This window comes from Merops nubicus, unplaced genomic scaffold (assembly GCF_000691845.1).
Source record: "Merops nubicus isolate BGI_N331 unplaced genomic scaffold, ASM69184v1 scaffold567, whole genome shotgun sequence".
Taxonomy (NCBI): domain Eukaryota; kingdom Metazoa; phylum Chordata; class Aves; order Coraciiformes; family Meropidae; genus Merops; species Merops nubicus.
Genome location: NW_008620724.1, coordinates 69,975 through 93,019, shown reverse-complemented (window position 1 = coordinate 93,019; position 23,045 = coordinate 69,975). Strand labels below are relative to the sequence as shown.

The following is a 23,045-nucleotide window of genomic DNA, read 5'->3' as shown; positions in this document are numbered from 1 at the left end:
ACCGACTGCGAGCCACTGTGCATGCAATTCTACTGGCAGGTTGTGGTTTGTCCCTGAGAGCCCCAGCTCAAAACCTTCTAATGGTGACAGCTTGATCTGCAGTTCTAAAGACCTGCAACATCAAAGGCTCCATACATTGACCTAGTAATGCTGCTGCAGGGCAGATTAGAAGGCTATCCTTTGGTTCTGCATCCGCTGTCTAGCTACAAGGTGAATCTTCTTATTAATAAATTTTATAGATGTGAAAATGAGAATACAATTATTTTCACTTGAACTGTTCCCAGCATGCACAGTTCACCAGCTGAAATACTTTAAAAAAATTAATAAATTTTACAAGCCACACTGTCAGACTCTTTTCCCGACTAAAGGATAAAAAAATCTTCAGGAAGGCAAGAAAATCCTAGGCTTTGAGGCTATTTCCTTGAGGTGAATTGCTTTTCCACAATACTCAGCAGATCTTCCATTTCTCACTCTTGCACTTTTCAATCCTTTGTTCTTTTCAATCTCTAATACTTTACATGGAACTTAAAAGGTTGGAAAACTTTGACTTTAAAGTCCTCTCATCCTCCTTCTGCACTGAGAAGAGGGAATAATGTCCCCTGGCATCTTCCTTTGCAGAGCTGAAAGGAAGCATTTATGCTCTAGTCAACCCTCTAAATATAGGTTAATGAATGACTGTGACAGCAGCCATGCTGTGAGGCAGTACTCATGCTGCACGGACTGAGGGCATTCTGTCAATATGTGAGGAGCTGGGCTAATGGCAGCAGTTGTCTTTGCACCCTGAGGTGGCCCAGTCTTGAATTAAAAGCACTGTTACACTTAATTCACATTCCCCACAGGCACACGACACACATAGGGACAGCAATTGAAAAGTTACTACAGGTATCTCACCACAGATCGTGTGTATGCATGTGTCATGTGATCCAATGCATGAATCTGTGCAAGGAAGGTGCAGGTAAAGCATTCACACAAATTTAACTGTGTTCAGAATAGTGGTGGAGAGAGAAAGACATGCGTGCTTTGCTTTTCAAAAAGTAGTAGCTGTTGTTCAAACTAAACCTTCTGTGCAGCCCCACTGTTCTGAAGTATACCGGGGAATAGAGTAGTTCCTGATTTAATTTAGAGGATACTGGAAGCATCGTGGTACAAACTGTCTGTATAGGCTACAAATATGCCAATCCACAGCTTCGCCGAAGGCGTGCTCCCCACTTTGTAGTTAGCAATAAGAGTTAGCTCAATCTCTTTTCCTTACATCTTTCCTGAGAGTGATTGTTTCCTGACCTAGCCTGCAAGGGGGCTACGATACCTCAACACTGGATAAAAGTTACAGTGAAACAAAGTGTGAGCTAACTATTTCTGATTATCTGCAATCTTTTTTGCACCCCAGCAATCCAAGTTATTCTTTAAGAGCAACATGTTTTTGGAAGGCAAATTGCAAAATGTCTACCAAAAACAAGCCAAAATTGCTAACAACAAATCCAATGATAATAAACTAATAGACACTTACTATTAAGTTGCCTGAGGTTTGTAACTTTTATTGTTATTCTGAAACCTGCAGAAAATAATTAAAGCTAACCATAATCTGACAGTGTATAAACAATGAAGTATGAGAGACAGAAGGAAGGAGTCTCATGCTATATGCTAACACTGTTATTCAGATTACTGTGAAAGAATGAAAAGGAAACGTGTAGCCCATCTTGACAGTCTGATGCATGTGTTGTCTGGTACAAACATACAGGAGAAGCAGTATGAGCACTGCTCTTTCTGACAGGTCTCACTGATGTGTTTTAAAGATCACGGTTTAGTAAAGACACTAATTCTAAGGTACATTAAGTCTTAAATGCACACTTTTTCTGTGTTGGGTAACCTTTAGTAATCTCAGGGAAGTAGATAGTATTCTGAAAATGAAGGGTACGTGGTACAGGCAGAGTAAGGTCATTTATAATGAAGTACTTACTGGTGGGATCAAGGAGAAGGGAGCAGGTATAACTTTGTGTGCTGATGAAAATAAACGTTTAGCTGTAATAGAAAGTAAACAATTCTACCTATTTAAGCCTTACTCATTGGTTATGTTTTCTTCACCTCCTGCTTGCTCTTATTTCCTTGCCTTGTCTCATAACTAGACATTGGCCTCACCTGTGCCCAGTGCTGTAAAAGTGAATGATTCTAAATCTACATTCCAGAATAATACTAATTTTTCTGATTCAGCACTGAGTTAACTATTAATAATTACCTGGTCACCCACTACAACATGGGAAGTCCTTTCCTGAAGAAGTTGTCTAATCTATTATTGTCCAGAGATTTTGGGAAGTTTAGGCTAGCATCTGTTCCATGACAGGCTGACTTCTAACTTCTCCATTGTGACCGTGCCCTCTGAAGTGCATACAGCTTTCCACCTTTTAAAATTTCTTCCCACTCCACCACCCAAATCAATACTGAAAAAAAGCTGAAAATAAAACTGTGCAACTAGAGCAAGACTGCAGTACCATTTGAGCATCCCAGAGAAAACTTTGTTGTTGACATGTTCTTACATCCAGTTACAGTTATAAAATACAATTGCACTAACACAAGAATTTGTTACTCTGAAAATAAATAAATTTAATAAATCACAAGCATTATTTAGAAATAGAGTGAGAAAGCCAGTCTTTACTTTTTTAACAAAAGAAATATCTAAAGACGTTTGGATTCCACTTATGTTTAGTCCGATATAAGTTTAGCTTTTACATAAAAAGGGACAACATTTGCTCCTTATTTTTATGATTTCAGCTGCATAGGAGACTAGGTTTCAAATAACACTATATTCATTGGTGAGTTTTATAAAATTTATTTTTTCAGAATATTCTGAGCAGTACAAAAGAACAAGCATCTGTATAAGCGAAGTCCATAAAGAACATCTACAATGGGCAAAGACTGCGCTTCCCGCATTTGATTTCTAGGAATTGAAACATATAATTTACTCTGGAACACAGACTGCATTAAAGGGGTTGATAGAGATATTAAAAATACTTTAATAAATAAATACAGTATCTATTATAAGATATATATAGTTAAGATATTATATTATATATTATAGGATATTTAATATATACTATGCATAATATATATTTGTATAATAAATATGTATTTCTTACATAGATACAAACTTGCTCTAAGAAAGTAGTTTTCTTTCTGGTAACACTTTTCACTTTTACGTCACACTTTTGTCTGTTCAGGCACAAATCTACAAAGTAGGCTTATATATTGGGTTGTGCATTCTGCTGCATGGAATTGTAAAAGCCAACCACTACTGCTTCCTTTTCACTGGCTAAAGCTTTTTTTAAAAATAGGTAGTGCTTTAGATTTTCCAAAATTTCTACTGAGCTTTAGTTCTACCATACTCAAGTTGTTGAGCACAACTGAAAGACCAATGAAGCAATACAGGGAGAGAAACATATTGCAATCCATGTAATATATAACAGTACTCTACGGGAGACAAATGAAAGTCAAGAAACTCTGAGAGAATTTCGGAATTTCTCATTATGTCAACCTGCTGGATTCACATATGGAAGGTTTTTTATAGCAGGCAAGGAAGAGTGGGTGTCATGGGTTTTGCAGTGATTCAGCACAGCAGCACAGAAGCTCAGTATTAGGTTCAATTAGTTCAGTATGAAAATGTTGGGTTTTTCCTCAAAACTCTAATTGCTAAAAAAAATGCATCCTATTTAAGTTAGTAGGTTACATACTACAGCATCTTGACTGATCAATGACATGATAGTATGCTGGAAATGTCCTTTCACTAAGCAAAATGAAAGTATAACACCGCTATCCTTTTCTTAATCCAGGCACTGCTCCTACTGAGGTGACTAGGAGTTAAACCCAAATGAGGACTGAACAGACTCTGAAAGATGTGCATGCTACAAAGACTCACAATGTGCACTCTTCTAAAAGGAAGAATATCTCTTTACATAGCTCCCTAAATACAGAAAACTTGTTTGTAATTTAAGTTTTCTACAAGGCTGAGTAAACCACCTTGCTTTTCCAGTTCTTTTAGCAGAAAATTGGAAAGAAGGCCACTACCCACCTTTTCTTTTTGTGTCTTGTTTTTAAATTAGACTCTAAGTGTGTTAATAGGGGCACTATTATATTATATAATGTATTATATATCTGGTGTATTCAATTTTAGTTCAATGATATATCTGGTATATTGCTTTTAAAGTACTGGAATAAGACAAGTCTCTTTAGGTATCTCCAACCATCACAACATAACAAATACCAAACAACAGTATTATTTTGGTTAATTTGGCCGGTTCTCTTTATGGCTCTGAGGAAAGGGTTTGGGATTCCCAAGACCTGACTGATCGGGATGGACTCGTAAATGTCGTAAAACTCCTCAGCTACAACTTCAAGACCCATACAGGCTAGGCAAGGGCTGGAGCCTCAGCAGAAGCACAGCTCGGCTGAGCACGCCTAACTTGCCAAGAACCATAAGGACGCAACATGCACTGAGGCATGTGCAATAGCAATAACTCCCCCCTGCCAAATCCCATGACTAAGTTTTCTGTATCTATCTGACGCTGGAAAAGTATGTTTTGACAACTCTTCAGTTCTGATTGTAATTTAACTAGACATAGTGCATATAGGCATAAAGCCACATTGATGCTGCATTTGACAGGCCTTTTACTATTGGCTGACTTTTTCCCCCCCTGCGTAATCCTTTGTGGCCTTTGTTTCTTGCTTAATGTTGATTCATTTTATATGCTTATGGCACTATTTATATTTCCCCTTCTTGGCTCATTTCACAGCATTCATCTCTAATGAGCCAGTCAGTATAATACACTTTGATTTTCAAAAAGCTTTCAAAACGTTTCCCCACCAAAAGCTTCTAAAGAAACTGCACACATTTGGTAAAGGGGAACATCCTTTGAGGGATTAGCCATGGGTGAAGCTAAGGGGAAGGGAGAGAAAACAGTAAGAGGGAAAAGTTAACATTTGCAAAGACCGAGTGTTACCAAAAAGATTTAGTGATATCAGTGGTCTACCTCAAGCTGGTTCTTGTTCTGTTCAGCACAGTTGTAAGGGATTTGGTGTCAAAAAGAGTGTCCAAAGTTTTTAGATATTTCAGTGGACTATGAAGAGTTAAAGACAGCCTCCAAAAAGCAGCCTCACTAGGCAATAAAATTGAAAATGAAATTCAATAGCAGTAAATATAAAGCAGTAGCATTACATATGCATTAGAGATTAAAAAAAAAAACAAACAACAAAAAAACAAACCAAACAAAAAAAAAAAACCAAACAAACAAACTAGAAGTGCTTCAGCATTGCATCATACCATTGAACAACCATTTTATGAAGATATTAGAAGCCAGGAGGTTTGGAGGGGTTTCAGTTGTGTCTGTGACACAAACATTTCAGGACTACTTTTGACCTTAGTGATGACCCTGTAACTGTAATCCTACTTATATAATTCTGGCTGCATTAGTGGAAGATTCTACTCAAATTTGCATTCTTTACTGTTTTTTAAACTTTTGTCACTTTCTGTCTGATGATCAGAATAAGTACTGACCCTTTTTGATTTAACAGAAAGCATTTTTTTTTTTAAAAAAGCACCCAACTTCCTGTTTCCTGTTAAATTAGTAGGATGTTTATAGGAAAAACTCCTCTTAAAGAAATCAGAAATCAGGGTGGCTGTTCCAGTTGGATGAAACAGCTGGGAAAACAACTTTTTTCTTCAGCTCTTTCTCTGAAAGAAGGCTTTAAAGCACTTTTAACAGATGGTGACTAGCTGAGAACAGAGGTATATAACTTTCCAACAGGTTGGCATAAGTAATGGAGGAATATCAATATCCCAAAACTCACTACTAATTTGATCTTTCTTTCCCTCTTTCCTCATGCAGGGCTTCCAGAACTCCATGCATAGACAATAAAAACTCCCTACTTGAAAGTGATGTGTACATTATACTGCTTTAACAAGACACACCTCATATTTTTGATTTAGCTATTTCTGCTAGTCACCTTTCACACTGTAACTCAGAAGAGCTCACTAGTGACTCAGAATTATTGCTGCACCACCCCATTCTGCTTGTTTGTATATACTGGTAACCCTATAAACAAGTGGTGGTGGTATTAAAATACAAACCCACATGCTCCTACAGTTCCCCCTAATGGCTATACTTCAATAGTGAATGGCAATGAATTCCAGTTAGATCAATTTCTTCATACTCATTGTGATTCCTTCTGACCTAACTGATAACTGAAGCTTCTTACCATCCCATACTTGTTAATGGATGAACATGTAGAGAAGAATGGTTTAGAGAGTGAAGAATGTATCTCTTCTCCACTCAAATTTAGCCACTGGTTCTTAGCTAGACTGCCTGGGCATGAAACAGAGGTGAGGAAAAAAAAAGGGCTCATAAAAGTTTCAGGTAACATAACTAGTGTTAGTAAGCTATTAATATATTTAAAACTGGGGGCTAATCTTTCTGAGTGACAGCATAGGTTTAAAAGAGAAGAATGATGTGAAAGAGTATGAGAAACATTGACTCTCTCCTTCAGGTGACAGAATTAATGATTCTTTGAGGTCTGATCTCGTGTCCAGTACATTTATAAGACTCTTCCCAATTGCAGTATTAAAAATATATAGGACAGAATATATTTTAAGGGGGATGGTCTCCAATTCTGAATTTAAACAATGTATCATAGTATTCTTTCAAAATAAACCAGGCTTCAAGCTTTGTGATCAGTATTTTCCCAGGCACTTTTCAAGATATATGGTGTTGTAAGGATGAAAATTTAATATATTTTCAATAATAGCATTTAATAGATTTCTTTATGATTTATTTTAAGGAACGTAGAGTGCAAGAATTTTTATTGTTGTCATGTCAAAACTGCTATCAACCATAATGGAAACCTTGCACATGTATTGATTATTTGCTGCAGACATTAATTCTCTGAGGAATTGTTAAGTGAGGGATGAGGAGGAAAGAAAAAATAACTGGAAGATTTATATGTATTGAAGGTGATCTATGTCTTACATCTTTGCCAATCAGATCCTCTTGATTTTCCACGATCCCCCAGGGAGCTATACCAATTGTGCAGATCTTCCCTCGAGATTTTGAGGCATGATCTTTCAGTGCATCTCCAACATGCCGAATGACTCCTGGGAAAGAAAGAACATGTAATTGAAATTAGTAATTTTATCCTTCTTGTCATTATTGTATGGATTTAGTATAGAATTCCTTTTTGGGGAACACCTAAGCATATGCTTACAATTAAGTAAAGCTATTAATATATTTCTATCGATTATTATTATTACAATAATACTGTAAGTCCATTTTATTTAATCAAAAAAATATTAATTAGCAAGAAAAAAATTAAATAGCTCTAGAAATGTTAATGGAAATGTTGACAGCTGACTGTAACTTGTTTGTCTGCACATATGTTCACAAACATATGTGCATGTAAGCATTTGTATCTTTCCCAAGCATGGGAAGAATCACAGGAAATAACCCACTCCTCCCAACCTCTCCCAAAAGCATAGCTTGCACACAGATGTTCCCTTCTGTCTGAATAAAGGATAGAAATGTGAAAACATCATTACACTACTCTGTGGTGAACTATTCTATCATTCCTTCCAAGCAAACTCAGACACCCGAGATAGCTTCCAGCAGAGTATTGAAAAACCCCATGGGGATCAGTTAGAAAACAGAAATTGGCACAGAGAGCATGACTGCTCCTCGACTCTATTCCAAAGTGCTTTCTGATAATGCTCCTTATACACCTTGGGCCAGCTTTGTCAGTGTTCCAGTGATATCTTTGTGCAGAGGACAAATGCCATTTCTCCTTCTTTTTTTCATAAAGTAATTTTTTACCTTTGTATCTGTAACTATTTTGTGATGTGGCTGCACTGAGGCAGACTTATGGATTTGCTGTGCATGTTAGCCATTAGCTTCTGTGTTTGTTTTGTGTTCAGATTCTGCAATTTCAGGATGTCTGGATTGGAATTACAACAATTACAGAATACATATTATTTTAGACACAGTTTTTCTGCACCCTAAATGAACCATGTAAGACAAGAAGTAATAACCTAACGAATCCTCTAAGTCCTGGAGTCTAATTTCCTTACTGTGGAAGGAAAAAACCCCAACAAAATACCACAACCTTGTACCTGCAATCAACTATGAATTAAGCTCTGATTCAGCAACCCAGAGGATTCAAAGCAGAAAATCTGCCCAGACTGCAAAACATTCTGCTGTTTAGAATAATCAACTTTTGGCATAACATGAATATTCAGACCAACTTGTTTAATCATTTAACAGTCATAGCCAAGTATTCACCTTCCCTGTCACATCACTGATTCTTAGTCCATCAGGAGCATTTCAGGATTTTTTAATTATACTTCTCCTTACAAAAAATCTGATTTAAAAATTCATCATCAAAAGAACAAGTTGTACTCAGAAGTTCTCAATTTGTACAATTGCTCATAGAGGTAAACCACCTAATTTTCACCTACACATTCTGAAAACATAGCTGCAACGCAAACAAGTGCTTTGCTCCCGAAATTAAAAAAGGCATGGAGAGGTAAATGATAATGCAGAGCTGCTCCTGGAATTCTGTGTTTTTAAAATAACACACACCAATTTGAACTTAATTTTTTTGTCTACGTAATTTTTGATTACAGGAAAAAAAATCTTTTCAACAGTAACGACATTTACTTTTATGGTTCATTTGCATTGTTTTGGCATTTTCAGCTATGATGATTTAAAAAAATGTATGAATGAGTCGTGCATTTGCCACATTCAAGTGTTAGAGCCAGTCCTTGTTTACAAACTTCCTGTAGTTTGACTTCTATAGTTCTGTGCTAATCCACTGCAATACCTACAAGTTTCTAAATTAAATGTGCATTTAATTTAGAAATTATATCCGTCTCTGCTATTGTCAGATTCAAGTGTGTCTGGCAACTAACATAACTATTGTCACCACAGTACACAGGTCAACATTTAACCCAGTTTTCCTCCTTGAACTGTTCAGCAGAGATGTGAGGGATATTAGAAACACGTGAACCTATTTATCTATGTATTCAAATATGTAGGAGTTGATCCACCATGCACTAGTGTGATTACAATGTTTTTTATAGCCAGGAAGAGGATGCATTCTGTGGCATTATTAAAGTAATACATTATAGCTTTGTTGCTGCAGCAAATGATAATGACATAAGAATTTACAAGTACATGTCCTAGCTCAAAACTTTTTGCACTTTTATCTAGTAGAACTCTTTGACTTTCCTCTGTCTCTCCTCCTTTCTACACTCTGCAGGGATGGTAATTGGAAAACCACTGTTCAGACTTTTCTATCTAAAGAACAAAGATTTGCAGCTTATTCACAAAACCTGTGACACTGCCTTCTAGCAGAGAGCCAGCTGTCTCCTGGGCCAGCTGCTATCTATGGTCATTAGGACACACATATGGTATGTTACAGATGTTCTTAACTTTGAACAGAAATGGCAATGTTATTGCTCTTGCTTCAGTGATAACAGAAAAAATTAGGTCAAGTTGTCTACATGAAAGGAAAAAGTGATACTTACATTAAAGTTTTTCACCACATCCACAACAAATAACCTCTTTTCCTTTTGTAATTCAGATCATCTTGTAAAAAAAAATAAAAGGAATTTTCTGGATGAAAATGTTTTCCATTTTATGTAATAAGAGTTTGACTTTTTAGGTTTCTGGTTAGTAGTCCCTCCTTGAGGTTTACTATAGTAGAGTCTTCATTGGCAATATACTAATATAATTGCCTCACAGGAGGCTTTATTTTCAGCTCCTCAGTGTGCTTTCCATGCTTCAGCAAGCCTTTTATTCCCTGGTAGTTGCCAGGCTGGTTTGAACTTGGCATTTTCTTGTTTGCATATAGTACAGCCAACACTAATTAAATAAAACAAGGAATAGCTCCTTAATCTTATCAGTCCTAATTTTTTTCTATGATGAAATCTCCTAAATGCCACTGTGCTTTCTTTTCAATGTTACCTGTGTTTACTCCTCCAGTGAATATCCATGCTCCAGTTGTCATAGCAGCCTTAATGAGGCCTTTTCCAAAGACTTGTTTGAGTTTTGGCTGAAGTTCAAAATTCTGAAGGCCCCCATGCACAGAGATGAGAAGTTTAGGGAGCTCAAGCTGCCACTCTTTGGTCATCAGGTGCAGAAGAAGGTCAGGCTTTGTGTCAAAAGACACCCGTACATACTGCAGAAATAAGGGTAGCAGTAGAGGAAAAAAGATCAGTTATACTCACTGGTTCCTAACACATAGCTATATCAAATAGATCAAAAGAAAAAAAGACAACCTTTATGACAAAAGCAGTAACTGGTTGCTAACTTGATGATTTTTCAAAAGTTAGGAAACTAGGAATAATGGAACACTTGCAATTCACAGGCTAGACAATATGCCTTTATTTAGGAAGTTAAGCCATTAACTGTTTCAATATTCTCAGCAATGCCTGAAAGATACATGTCTTTAATTTATGGATGAAAAAAGTGGAGCAAAATTTTAATTGGTCTGACAAACATGACCTAGGTAGTCAGTCACAACTGTACATTCACTTGTATCTTGTTTTCAAATTAACAAAATCTAAATCTCAAGAGGTGGGAAATAAGAGAAACAACCTCAGTTGTTCAAGCACACATAAATTTGAGCAAAACTATTGAACAGGTGCTTTTATATAGCATCCATCGATCTAAATTTACCTATAAAATTTAAACATAAATCTAACCTAAACCACTGCTCTGTTACCTTGAAATTCCATATCTGGTGTATTTGTCAGCCATAGAAATGATCCCTTCTAATGGCAAACAATTTAATCCCTTCTTCATGGGAGTAGTGTGTGGGTAGGATGCAAGACTTTGGTTGTTATGTGTGAGCAGAGCAGGGCAAGAAAGGATGCAGAAGTACTGCTCTGAACCCCAAAACCTATGGACCACCCTGCCTGACACCAGCACAACACTGTAAACTGATAAATCATCAATTTCAAGCTGTCATGACCATCTGATCCCTAAACTAGAGCAGATGCAGACAGCAAGGGTACCATTTCATGCCAATAGCTGTTTACACTTTTTATCTAGTGGTATCATAAAAAATAACTGTGCCCATTATTGGTCAAACAGCCAGATGCTTGCATGGTGGACTGAAGTAAACTTTATTTCTTCTGCAGCTGCATTCTTCTATGCTAGCTTTTTATTGTGCACATTAGAAGTATTATTGGAATGCACTCAATTAGGACAAATGAACTTAACAAGAAAGCTTTTCAAACAGCCATCTTCCATCTAACCTTGGATGATCAAAGAAATTTGAATTCTGTAGAGTGGTCCTGATAAGGAATCTAGGCATCAATTAATGAAAGAATGTTAAGGGTGAGGTTTTTTGTGTGTGTTGGAAGGCAGACCGTAAACTTTAAAAAAATTGTTTAATCTGATGACAGGCTCAGTGCAAAATGCATCACAGTAACATTGTCTTAACTGGTCCACTAATGACCAGTTGAAATTGTTCAGGATGTTGCTCATAATTGGAATGGAATCACTCACATTAGTTTTATAACTGCTCTCAGAATCAGGGTAACAAATTGCCACTATTTAGTCAGACAAACTCATCCATGTTATTTCTTAAACTACTAAGAGCCAACTAATACAAGTAGATCACATTTTATTAATTTTCCTACATTTTTTAAATTCACTGATTTATCGCAAAAGCTGTACAGATCTCCCCATCCCTCTGAGATCTTTTTACAGTGCCTCTGCCATAAAAGTTATGTTAATACAAAAAGCAAAGCTTTTAAATGTGTTTCTTAAACATGAATGGGATGAGATACTTGTAAAGAAAATATGATATTGATAGAGAACTAAAAAACACAGTGCTGTTGCAGGATCATCTGTCATTATATGAAGACTGAAAGAAAGGCCTGTTTAGCAACTGATCCGGTGAACCAATGTTACCTAATCATGGCTACGTGTTTCTATATAATCTGCTGCACCCTTAGCTATTCACGATTCATTTAAGTAGCTTAGTGCAGCCCCACTGAAGATACTTTAACAACTCAATGGCATTAGCAAAATTCAAGCTGTTTGCGAATTTTTATGTGTGGCTGTAGAATGAAAATACTGGCATAGTCGTTTCTATCAATAATATGTAAGCTTACACTGTCTTTTCTGTTTTGTTTCAAATCCATGTGTTCTGTTATAAATTCAGTGTAATTTTCTTTTTCACAGCTAAAGATGCCACTGTTAATTATTTGGCAGCAACTAATATTATATCACTTATATCACTGCATTTGTAGTTTGCAAATATACATGCAAAGTATGCACGTATATATATATATATAAAACTAAAATCTAATTTGGCTACTTCCAAGGGAAGAAATTATTATCTGTCAGTCTTACACTACTCTGTTCCACTAATTAGCTACCATTTTCCAAAATATAAATCTGAGGTTACACTTTCCATGAATAAATCCCACCACATTCCTTGTAGCCTGATTCAGAAAAGTTTACCAATTTTGCTGTTAGCACAAACCAAGATAATACTAGTCAGTTCTGTTTACCTTGATGAATAATTTTCACTTGTGGACAATCATTTCAGGAAATAAAGTAACAACAGATGGTGAATTTTATGTTAAATTCTATCCCTAAGGCTTTCCTTGATGTTGGTCAGCTTGCTAAATTTTGCTGCTTTATAAGGTTTATTCTACTAGCCAACAGGCACAATATTAACCAAACGTGATTGTCAGCAAAAATCAGCTTGTATGCTATAGCGATATTTGATACCCTGTAGCTGGAAAAACTAAGTAGCATATTTTTATATATTTTATATATGTTTTTTTTAGAAAAAAACAAATATCCATTTATTGATTTTTTTTCCCTTTTCTCTCCCTCCTCCTGCCTCCATTGATGTTCCAGCTTCTCTGCTTTTGGGTTTGAAAAGATATTGTCTGAATAAGAATGTTTCCAAGGATTACTATGTACTTGTTCTTGTTTCCAAGACTTATTTTTCAAGGTAGTTTAAAAGTTCTTTTTTCCCTCCTCTGCTTGGTTGGGTGCTTTGACTGCACAAACTTTTGGTTTTCACAGATAGCTTTTGATTTATTTATTATAGGAAAGACCTTGTACCCAGGAAATTCAGTGACAGGAGTTTAATTCTTTCTCTTAATAAAACTACAGCAACTAGCTAGGCAACTTTTTGACTGTAATCTACCCAAAGTAATGTTTAGGGCTGGAAATAGGACTATTAGGACACCTTCATACTGTTTCCAGTGAAAAACACACATCCCATAGTACAAGACTATATTGTTTCTGTTCTAAAGAATACACAGTTACTGCTTTTGCAGACTTCCTTATTTGTGTTTTGGTCATATGAAAGATATTTTTCTCATTGATGGTAACCAAGCAGGACACACATTAAAGAGATATTTAGTGAGTTGTTTAATTTGAAGGACTTTTCCCATTAGTGGGATGACTGAATTTGTGGAGCTTTTATAGACTTATTTTACTAAGAAAGAATTTAATTGTTCCCATGTTTTGGGTGCAATTTAATGACTATGATGGCAGGTGCACATATCTTCCTGATTCTATTACTGTCAAAATTAATCCAGGGTTTTTCCAGCAACAAATGGTTCATCGGTATTAATCTCTAAGTTTTAACTTATTTAGGTTGCTCAGATTTTAACTCCTTTTTGTCTTCTTTTTTATATATTTTTCATGGATTCATTCCTGACTGTACTCTATGACAAGATTTTTCTTTCCTTCATGTTGACTTTCAATTTTATCTCCACAGCTTCACTTCAAGCATATTTCTTTGAGAGCACAGCATGTACTTTGGTGCATCTCTTGTTCTCTTATGCACTGTACCAGGACACCAGAAGTCCTCTAGAGAAACTGGTATCAACAGCTTCCTTAAAACCTTACTAATTTCCTGGCTGCCCAAGACTACTTTTGTTTGGGCAGGGCAGTTTATTGCTTTACAGTGATCTTCAAGCACTCAAAAAGCTCTAGTGATTACCCTTTCTCATAAAGACAGATCTAATGTGAAGTATCCATATATGGTTAATAGCATGTTGGTTACTGTATCTCTGAATCTTTCTCAGTTTTGGTGAAAAGCATTCTGTTTTGTTTCCACTCCTTGTGAAAGTATCAACAGCACGGGCTGGCTCGTTTCAGTGCTGGGGGAGGTGTCAATTTATTCACACTAAACAAATGTTATTTACTGAACCAGAGTCTCTCCCTAGAGATGGCCTTGCAGATTTTTAGGTGACTGGTTATCAATAGAACATAAGGTGTCTGTGATACTCTCAGAGAAATTACCTAATTTTCTATCTGTTTCTTAGTGCAACATTGTTTTCTGGTTTCTATCAAAGGAAGCCATCCATCTGGGAGAACAGAACTATCCACTCAGGTAATCACTCCACCTCCAGCACCTATGTAGCCATCTGAGGAAAATATCTGGCTCTTGCTAGCACAGTACCTGAGCTCTTCATTGTCTCTAATCCATCTAGTACCACAACAGATCTGAGAGACCTGTTGGGAAGAATTCAGGCAAAGAAGATGGTACTGGGTTGTTGAGCAGGTTATTCTGCAGAGTGCCCAGAGGCTCTGCTTCTGCCCTCACTGCTGTCCAAAGCAGTGTCTTGGCCACAGTGAGTTAGGTACACACTCATCTTTCATTTCCAAAGTCTAAGGTCCTGTCATTTAGATAGAGCTGGAGAGATTCTTCCATTCATGTAATGCCACAGAGAAGAAACACACGCATGTGTTAATGTGGGTGTTGGAAACACATCTCCAACTTAATGGAACAGTGCCTTCAGATTAATATGCTCTGGTATTGCTCCATAGCACTGTATTATGATTAAGTGACTTGCTCAAGGAAATCTGTGGCAAAATAAGAATTTTCCAGTTCCTAGCTTAGGCACTTACTGGGCCTCTTATTTCATTGAAAGATGAAGCACTAAGTCTAACAGGTCTATCCTCCAATGCAGATCTGGAGGAATATGAAAAGAAATTTGGTGTACTTCAAATTTATCAGCCTTGCAGACACACCCAGAAATGGGAAGCCATAGCTGAATTCTAAAGTTATTCAGAAAAAGAGAGGGATGGCTAGCCACTGGAAGAAAATCAAGATAGCAGCACATTAGCACGTCTTCAGTCTTCATAAAGGTAGCCCCTGTTATGCTGAACTTCAGTTTCTACAATTAATTCTGTCAACCAATTCCTTGACCCATGATATATAAAAGCATATGGTACAGTCTTACATTAAACAATACTTCAAAACGAAGTTAAGAAAGAATGCCGTTTATTCTTTGTGAATGCCTTTTTTTGAGCTAACAGCATTACTTATCTAAGAGAAAAACAGGGTTACCATGGCTTTATTGGAGTGGCCTCCTCCTTGGAACTCAATGGTTCCAAAAGCATCCGTCGGGCTGAGCTGCGTGTGCTTGCTGATGGACCACTTCTCCAGCTGGATGTCATTGCGAGTAAGCCTGCTTTCATTTTTCTCATTCTGAACAACGGAGATGCTTGGAGTCAGTCCAACGTGTTGACCTATCAGACGACCACAGCAACACCTATGACATGAAACAAACAGAAAACTTGAGTCCTGTGTGTGTATAAACAGAACAGGGAAACAAACGATCTTACAGGGCCTACAAATCTTTAAAAAAACCCCAACCCTTTTCAAATCTGCTGATGGATTTCCTGCTATCTGTAGAGTCTGTTTCTGGCAGCAATGTAGTACAGTTACTACCTATCCTTCTATATTCTTTTTTACTTTGGCCTCTCCTACATTTCAGTAAAGTCATGTTTTGTTCTAAATATGTACAAAATGAATTTAAGAACATTTTCTAGTGCCTTCAGATGACATCAGGCCAAGTAATCAGCTTTTGCATGGACTAGCACATAATTTAAACAGGCAGCTCACTGCAATTATTTTCCTTTGACAGTATTGTGTGTCACACATCCAATTCAGGTAAGTACTCAAGGCACTGAATATTGAACTAAGAAGATAATGAAATTAAACATAGATGCTGATCCACTTTTGACTTTTTTTTTTTTTTTTAATTATTAAATAAGTTTCAAAATGTAAACAAATAGTGACCAGAGGAATCCACAACTAGTGCCCATAGGAATCCATCAAGATGCAATTCAGACATCTTCTGATCAAGTAAGTCTTAAACAAACTATTTATATCCCTATACCTAGGCATGCACACACATAGATTGGCATTTTCTTGTAACTGACTTCCATTTTCACAATTACCTATGGGGGTCTTTGGTGCTGGGTATGATATGGACACATTCTCTCTTGTAAAATGCTCTTTCGATCCATGATTTCTGTGCCTGAAAAGAGAAAGGAAATGCTGTGAGCTGTTTGCTTATTAAACACAATCCATGGTACAACTGAAGAGAAATTTCAAATGTAAAAGAAAGCTTTGCTGACTGCACATACAAAGTACACATTTTGCACAAAGCAAACATTTTCCGCTAGAACTACTGTCGCCTTCTAGAGCTGAGCACTTAACACAAGCTCTTATAATTGTTTTCATAATCACTACCCAGATGATTTTGATACTGTCATCTATATTCTCGTAGCAAGAATCACTGGAGAAGATTAAATTAAAACTAAGTTTTTCTACATGGTAGAGAAAAAACACACCTATTTAGTAAATACTTTACAAAAATGTATTACAATTTTAGTAATACAACTAAGTCTGCTCTAATTAAAAAAAAAATAAATTGCAGAAACTAGAAAATAAATACCTCACAATAAAGTTATAACATCATGATTCCAATACAATTTTTTATATAAGTACTGAGAGTGCTGTTGAACATGGAGCCAGAAAAAACAGGTTTGTATGTGGATATTTTAAAAGGAAAAAAAGAAAAAGGGATGATCTGTTTCTGAAATGAGAAACAAAAATCTTTGATACATTATGAGTTCAGCGAAGCTATGCCTGTTCGTAACACTCAAGATTTCCCCCCCCCACATTCACAGGAAAGCAAGTAATTTCCTTCAGTGTAGTCTTAATTTTCAGATACATGATATCTTTTTAAAAAGAATGATAGATGTGTATAAAAAAACTAACAATCAAACAAAAAACCCAAACAAGAAACTTCCAGAATTCTGAAATATTTTAAATTATCTACAGTCCCCACTCCATATAATATGCATTCTGGCAAGCTCTCTAAGTAAGTTCCCCAGATTGAATTCAATTCTTGCATTTCACAAGGAGATGAGTTGAAACTTTCCTTTAAAAATTTGTTTCAGATACATTTTATAAAATGTATTTAGATAATAAAATCACCTATTTAATTGCACAGCCTAAACAGAACAATATGAACTGTGACAAAACTATCTGAGAGTTAAGTAATATGAAACGTGCTTTAGATAATTTAATAGAAATCTGAGAATTTTGCCTCCATAAGAAGAGAAAATATGAACTTGCTTTTATAACATTAGCTAACTAATTAATGCTACCTTTTGCTATGTAAGGTTAGATAATAACTTTTCCAAGTACTACCTTTACTAACTAAAGTTATCTCATAAGGTAAGCTTTCATTAATACCTAACGCTACCTTTTTGTCAACTCAGTCTGCATTGTGTTTTTCATATTTCCACCCAGACACTTGTGTTTCTGAGACTTTCGGAAATCATTGTGAACTGTGGAAAATTCCTGGAGTCAGTGAACGTCACCAGTATAAAGTACTATAAGAATTTCTAGCTAACTTCATCACTTATCACTCTCAGTACACAAAAAGATATTCCTTTGCCTTTGTCACAGAAGATAATCTCTTACTGGATCTAGTGGTCCCTCATGTTACGCAACAGTATTTAATCTTTGCTCTATTTGTTTTTTTATTTTAAAAATCTGATAAACTTTGTATTTTGTAGCAATGGTAGACACCATAACATGACTTTTACAGTTCTGAAAAAGGAAAGTCTATTAAAAACACTAAATAGAACTGTATTTGATGGCTTTTCCTTACAGTACCAAACAGAAAGTTATTATATTATAGAATGCGGGACCTGAAACTATTCTGTTGGTACATTAGCTCTGACGGGCCCAGCAAGGGCAAGACTGAGCACAGGCATTGACGTCTAAACTTATATCATCATGCATGTTGAGAAGGTTCTTCTAGGCTGGGTAGTTCATGAGATATTTTTTCTCTTTCTTCCCTGAGTTCTTTGTGTAAAAGACATACTTGTATTTTGTATGTAATTGTATATGTGAAGTATGTACATATACAGAAGGTTTTTTTCACGTTTATCCAAAGGACAGCTAAACAGAAATTCTCGAGAATCTAAGAAAGTTTTACTTTACCTAGGAGAGACTCCTTAGAAGTTCTAATTTATCACATAACTTCTAAATGCTTACAAGCCTATGATGCAGGCAATAGTAGTCACCACCATCATCACAACATTGCATATTATACAATCAAATCAGCTTAGAATTCCTCAGTATAGCAGCCTTTTCATGCAAAGAAAAGCTTTTTGTAAACTTTCTAGTATGGTGAAGGTATCCAGAGAGAATTTTATTAACTTCATTTGACCCTCTTACTACAGAACTTTTGAAGTAAAACTATAGGGGAAAATTACATTTTTTCTAATATATATGTATATCTACGTATGCATGTATATATAGGTATGTATGTGTATATATATATGCACAATAACTTTTTGACAAAAAAGGAATATTTATAGACTAATGCCAGTTTTACCTTCATGCTTGTTTTAACATGAAATGCATGCTTGCAATATCTGTTATTTAATTCAGAAAGCATGGAAAGCTTTTATAAGTAAACTATTTTCCTGGCATCCAAAATCAGATCCTGCTGCACAGCTTACATAGAGTATGATTATTATTCATGTTGCCAAGACTCCGTAAAAATATCCTTTATCAAATTTCATGAATTGTGCACTCAATTTTTTACAGACAATTTACCTTGGTGAATTTAAGTAATACATAGACCCAATATATCTTTTCTAAAGATGGCTACTAATTCAATTTCTCTAAGTCTCAAGATCCAACACAAAAAGATGCTTTAATAGGTACTTCACTGAAAACTGTATTCTTAATGTATACAAGCAAGCTTTCAAAAACCAAGAAATGGACATTTAAAATCAGCTTTCTGACTCTTATTCATACTGTCTTTGCAAGCAGAAAAGAAATCCAGCTATGTTAAATATAATAATAATTTGCATTGGAATTTTCATGATACTTCTTCAAATATAACATTGCAAAAGTAATAGTTTGGTTTTAAAAGTCCCTTATTCACATCAGGAAAAAAGACTTTACAGCATTTAGATGTCAAACAATATACTATCCGACCTGACAGAGCTGTAATGTCAAAACACTCCATTTACCCATTTCATAACTCCTTGTCCTTCCAAACTAAAAAGAAAAAAGGCATCTAGTTTCACTGCCCCATGCCAGTTATATTCCTGTTATATTTCTGTTATATTTCTGTTGCAGTGATAATTTGTAGTGAAACACAAGGTTTACAGGTGTAATAAATTATGTTACTTGCCCCAGAGTCTTCATTAGAAAATGGGAGTAACCTGAGGAAATCAAGACATTCATGACAAAACAGTCTGAACTAACATTGTGTTTATAATGTGAATTAATAAAGTAGTAAAAAAGTTAGAAAAGTATAACAAAGTATTCTCAGGAATAGTAGAGCAAGAAGCTTATCTTCTCTTTTCTTATTTCATAAACACTCCTTGAATATTAATTCATAAGACAATATAAAGTCCACAGTGAATTCCTAAAGTACATGCCATACTCATACTTGGATTTAGTTTACTCAGAGCTTAGATCTCTAGGTTAGGTCTCTCTCTTTAGTGACCAAGCTGTAAAATCCCACCCAGAACATTTTTATTCCCTCTTCTTTACCTGAGCATCAAACTGGGCATTTAAGTCTGTCCTGGAGCAAACTCCACTGTCCACGTTCCCCGCTGCTGGTCATCACTAATAAGACACCTGCGACCGCGCTCCGAACCAGGCACTCGGTGTGCCCACAGGCAGAGACATGAGAGCGAGCAAAGCCCTTGCACCCATCAGCTGTTTGGAATGTGCTGCTCTGGGATTAGCCTCATTACGGGTCTGGTGGACAGCCACCCGCAGCCTCACAACACTGCTTGGTTTGAACATTTAATCTGATGCCAAAAGAAACAGAAATCCCCTGAGAGCTTCGATTTAACTGGCACAAACATTGATGGGCTTTCTTTTCCCCCCTTCTTCTCTCCTCTTAGAAAGCAAGCTTGTGAAAGTGTGATAAGGTGCTCTAAGTTCTAAAGTTCAACCCACGAAAACAAATCCTTCAAAAGAAACAGTGTACTAAAATGGAAAGAACCTGAGCACACAAGAGAGATTGTTAATCTCCAAAGAATGAAACCAGTGTGTTTACTGGGTAACTCTGAGAAATCTATACAGAGTTGAAATATATTGCAATTAATCAACAATGGCATTTTTCCAAAGAAGCTGGGGTTTATTAGTGTTTCTCACCACAGTTCCTGTACTGTAGTGAATGTAACTTTTCATAAAGTCATAAATATAAACCTTTGTCTTTCAGAGACAAGCAACTGCATTGTTTTCAGTTCAATTAAATTTTAGTAACAATGCACAACTCAAATGTTTACAAATGTGGAGACTACTTCTTTACTGTACCCTCTTGATATCAATACTGAAGAACAATCTTTGTATGAACACCACTTAGATTTTTTTTACAGTATGCAGCAATTTTATGTTTTCAATGACTTACTTCAAGAGTTTTCTGAATATAAAACATTTTTACTCTTCTCCCACCCCCATCACCCAAGTCTGGATGAATTCAAAACTTCTCTCTACGCCTACATATGCACACATACCCTCCTTTCCTTTTCAATAAGGCTGTATCTAATGCATGGAAAACATTTTCTACACCCTTGGCACTGATGAATACATAAGTACTACGCTATTCTGCTTGTACATTAGCTCTGATGGGCCCAGGAAGGGCAAGGCTGAGCATACGCATCAATGCTTCTTATACCATCATGCATGTTGAGAAGCTTCTGGAGGCTGGCTAATCCACAAGCTATTCTTTTCACTCTTCCCTGAGTTCCCCGAGTTTCTTTGTGTAAAAGACATACATGCATGTAATGTATATATGAAGTATGTACATATACACACTCTGTATGCATATACCTGCACATCCACACAGTGTTCCAGCAAAGCTACCAGCTGGGAGATTTCTCTACCACACAGTTCAGAGCAAGAGACCATGTGCAGATCTTGTGAGATCTCTTTAGCACAGGATTAGATCAAACATTTTCTGCGGAGAGCAGCAAAGGTAAAGAAAGCTGCAGTGTCAAGAGAGCAGCCAGTACAGCTGAATGAGGTAAAGAATACGACTGGGGAGTAAGCAGGAAAAGACACCCTGTGTTTTAACACAAGGGAATTTGGTTTGGTTGGGAGGTGCAGAAAAAGTGAGGGGACAAAGGGAAAGATTTCATGTGTTCGAGATAACGGAGTAAAAATCCAAATATGACTTTGAAGTGAAACGTCTTTACTCAAACTTGACAAGATTCTGGAGATTGTTCCTGGACTCAGGTTTTAGCTTGCAAAGTAACCTGGAGCAGAAGCCACATCTTGTGTCTTAAGAAATCATCACAGGCAACAACAGTTATACTTACTCGCATATGTCACCCAGTGGCACTGTGAAGGATGTTTTATAGACAGGGACTCAGGGAGAGCTGGCATATGCCACTGACACAACAAGAGTAGGCTGTCATAGTTTGTTTAAAGATGCATTAATGTTATGATTCTCTTGCAATGAAAGTAGCAGTGCCATAGATACTCGTGTATTTTGAGCAGTAATAAAGAAATGGCCAATAAGCAGACATAGCTTTTTTTTTTTTTTTCAATACAGTGCAACTGCAAAACAGTGCTTTCAGAGAAGTGGATGCTGCACACTTAACCACAGAATCATAGAAATGTTCACATTGGAAAAGACCTTAAGAACATCTAGTCCAGCCATTAACCTAACTCTACCAAATACACTTTTAAACCACGTCCCTAAGCACTGTATCTACATGACTTTTACACGTCTGTTCCGGTTTTAGCTAGAGAAGAACTAATTCTGCTCAGTGATTTTATTTCACACCTAAGTCTCTTTTAATTAACTGCAATTTCTGAAGTTAATAACATATTTTCACAGACAGTGTCTTCTACGTTCTCCTAGCAGTGATGATGCTTCAGTTTAGAGTTACTACCAAGGACTGGTATGCAAAACAAGGTCACTGCTATAGCTTGTGTATCGCAATGGGAGCAGAAAGGAAAAGGCTGCACCTGTGGGAAGGACTGGATAGGAAAGGTGACCATTAACTGGCCAACATATTATTCCATACCATATACATAATATTCAATACAAAGCTGAGGGATCATGACAGTCAAGCTCTCTTCTTCAATGGCTGGCATCTGAGGAGGACTCTGTCCATGCTGCCTTGAATCCTGACCTGTGTTCCTAAATCCAGTTCCAGAATCCAGCTCCTGTATCTGGTTTCTGTCTGCCACTGAGTCCATTCTGGGACTTCCTCCAGTGCCTGCTCCACAGCAGCAGTGGTGATGGTCACGTAATTTGAGTCCATTCTGGGACTTCCTCAGTGCCTGCTCCACAGCAGCAGTGGTGATGGTCACGTAATTTCCATCGAGGGGGTTGGATTCAATCCTGGTTTTGCATACATTTGTATACATTCCAGTTTATTATTATTATTATTTTCATTAAAGCTGCTTTACTTATCTTTCTCTACGTCTCTCTCCTTTATTCCCTTTCTCTTCCCCTTTGGGAGGGGAGAGGTGTTAACAGAGAATGTCTGTTATAGGTCTGGGCGCAGCTCTGACCCTAAACCTTGAAAACATCCAGGGATGGTGATTCAATCACTTCCTGGGCAACCTGTCCCAGTGCTTGGTAACACTTTCAGTGAAGAAATTTTTCCTAATATCCAACTTAAACCTCCTCTGGTGCAACCTAAGGCCATTTCCTCTTGTTACATTATTTGTTACTT

At 36.6% G+C, this 23,045-nt stretch overlaps 1 protein-coding gene across 1 annotated transcript in view; it reads right to left on the bottom strand.

Annotated features, from left to right (window-relative positions):
• Window positions 1-22,628, bottom strand: part of LOC103776659 (transient receptor potential cation channel subfamily M member 3-like) — a gene marked incomplete at its 3' end in the record, with an annotated part of 24,571 nt that extends 1,943 nt beyond the window's left edge. Inside the window, exons 1-5 of the mRNA XM_008944177.1 lie at window positions 22,497-22,628; window positions 16,263-16,342; window positions 15,367-15,571; window positions 9,999-10,212; window positions 7,011-7,135 (exon numbers count right to left, since the gene is read on the bottom strand). Of these exons, the coding sequence (XP_008942425.1) occupies window positions 7,011-7,135; window positions 9,999-10,212; window positions 15,367-15,571; window positions 16,263-16,342; window positions 22,497-22,628 (756 nt within the window). The remainder of the gene's footprint in view (window positions 1-7,010; window positions 7,136-9,998; window positions 10,213-15,366; window positions 15,572-16,262; window positions 16,343-22,496) is intronic.
• Window positions 22,629-23,045: the final 417 nt, after the last annotated feature.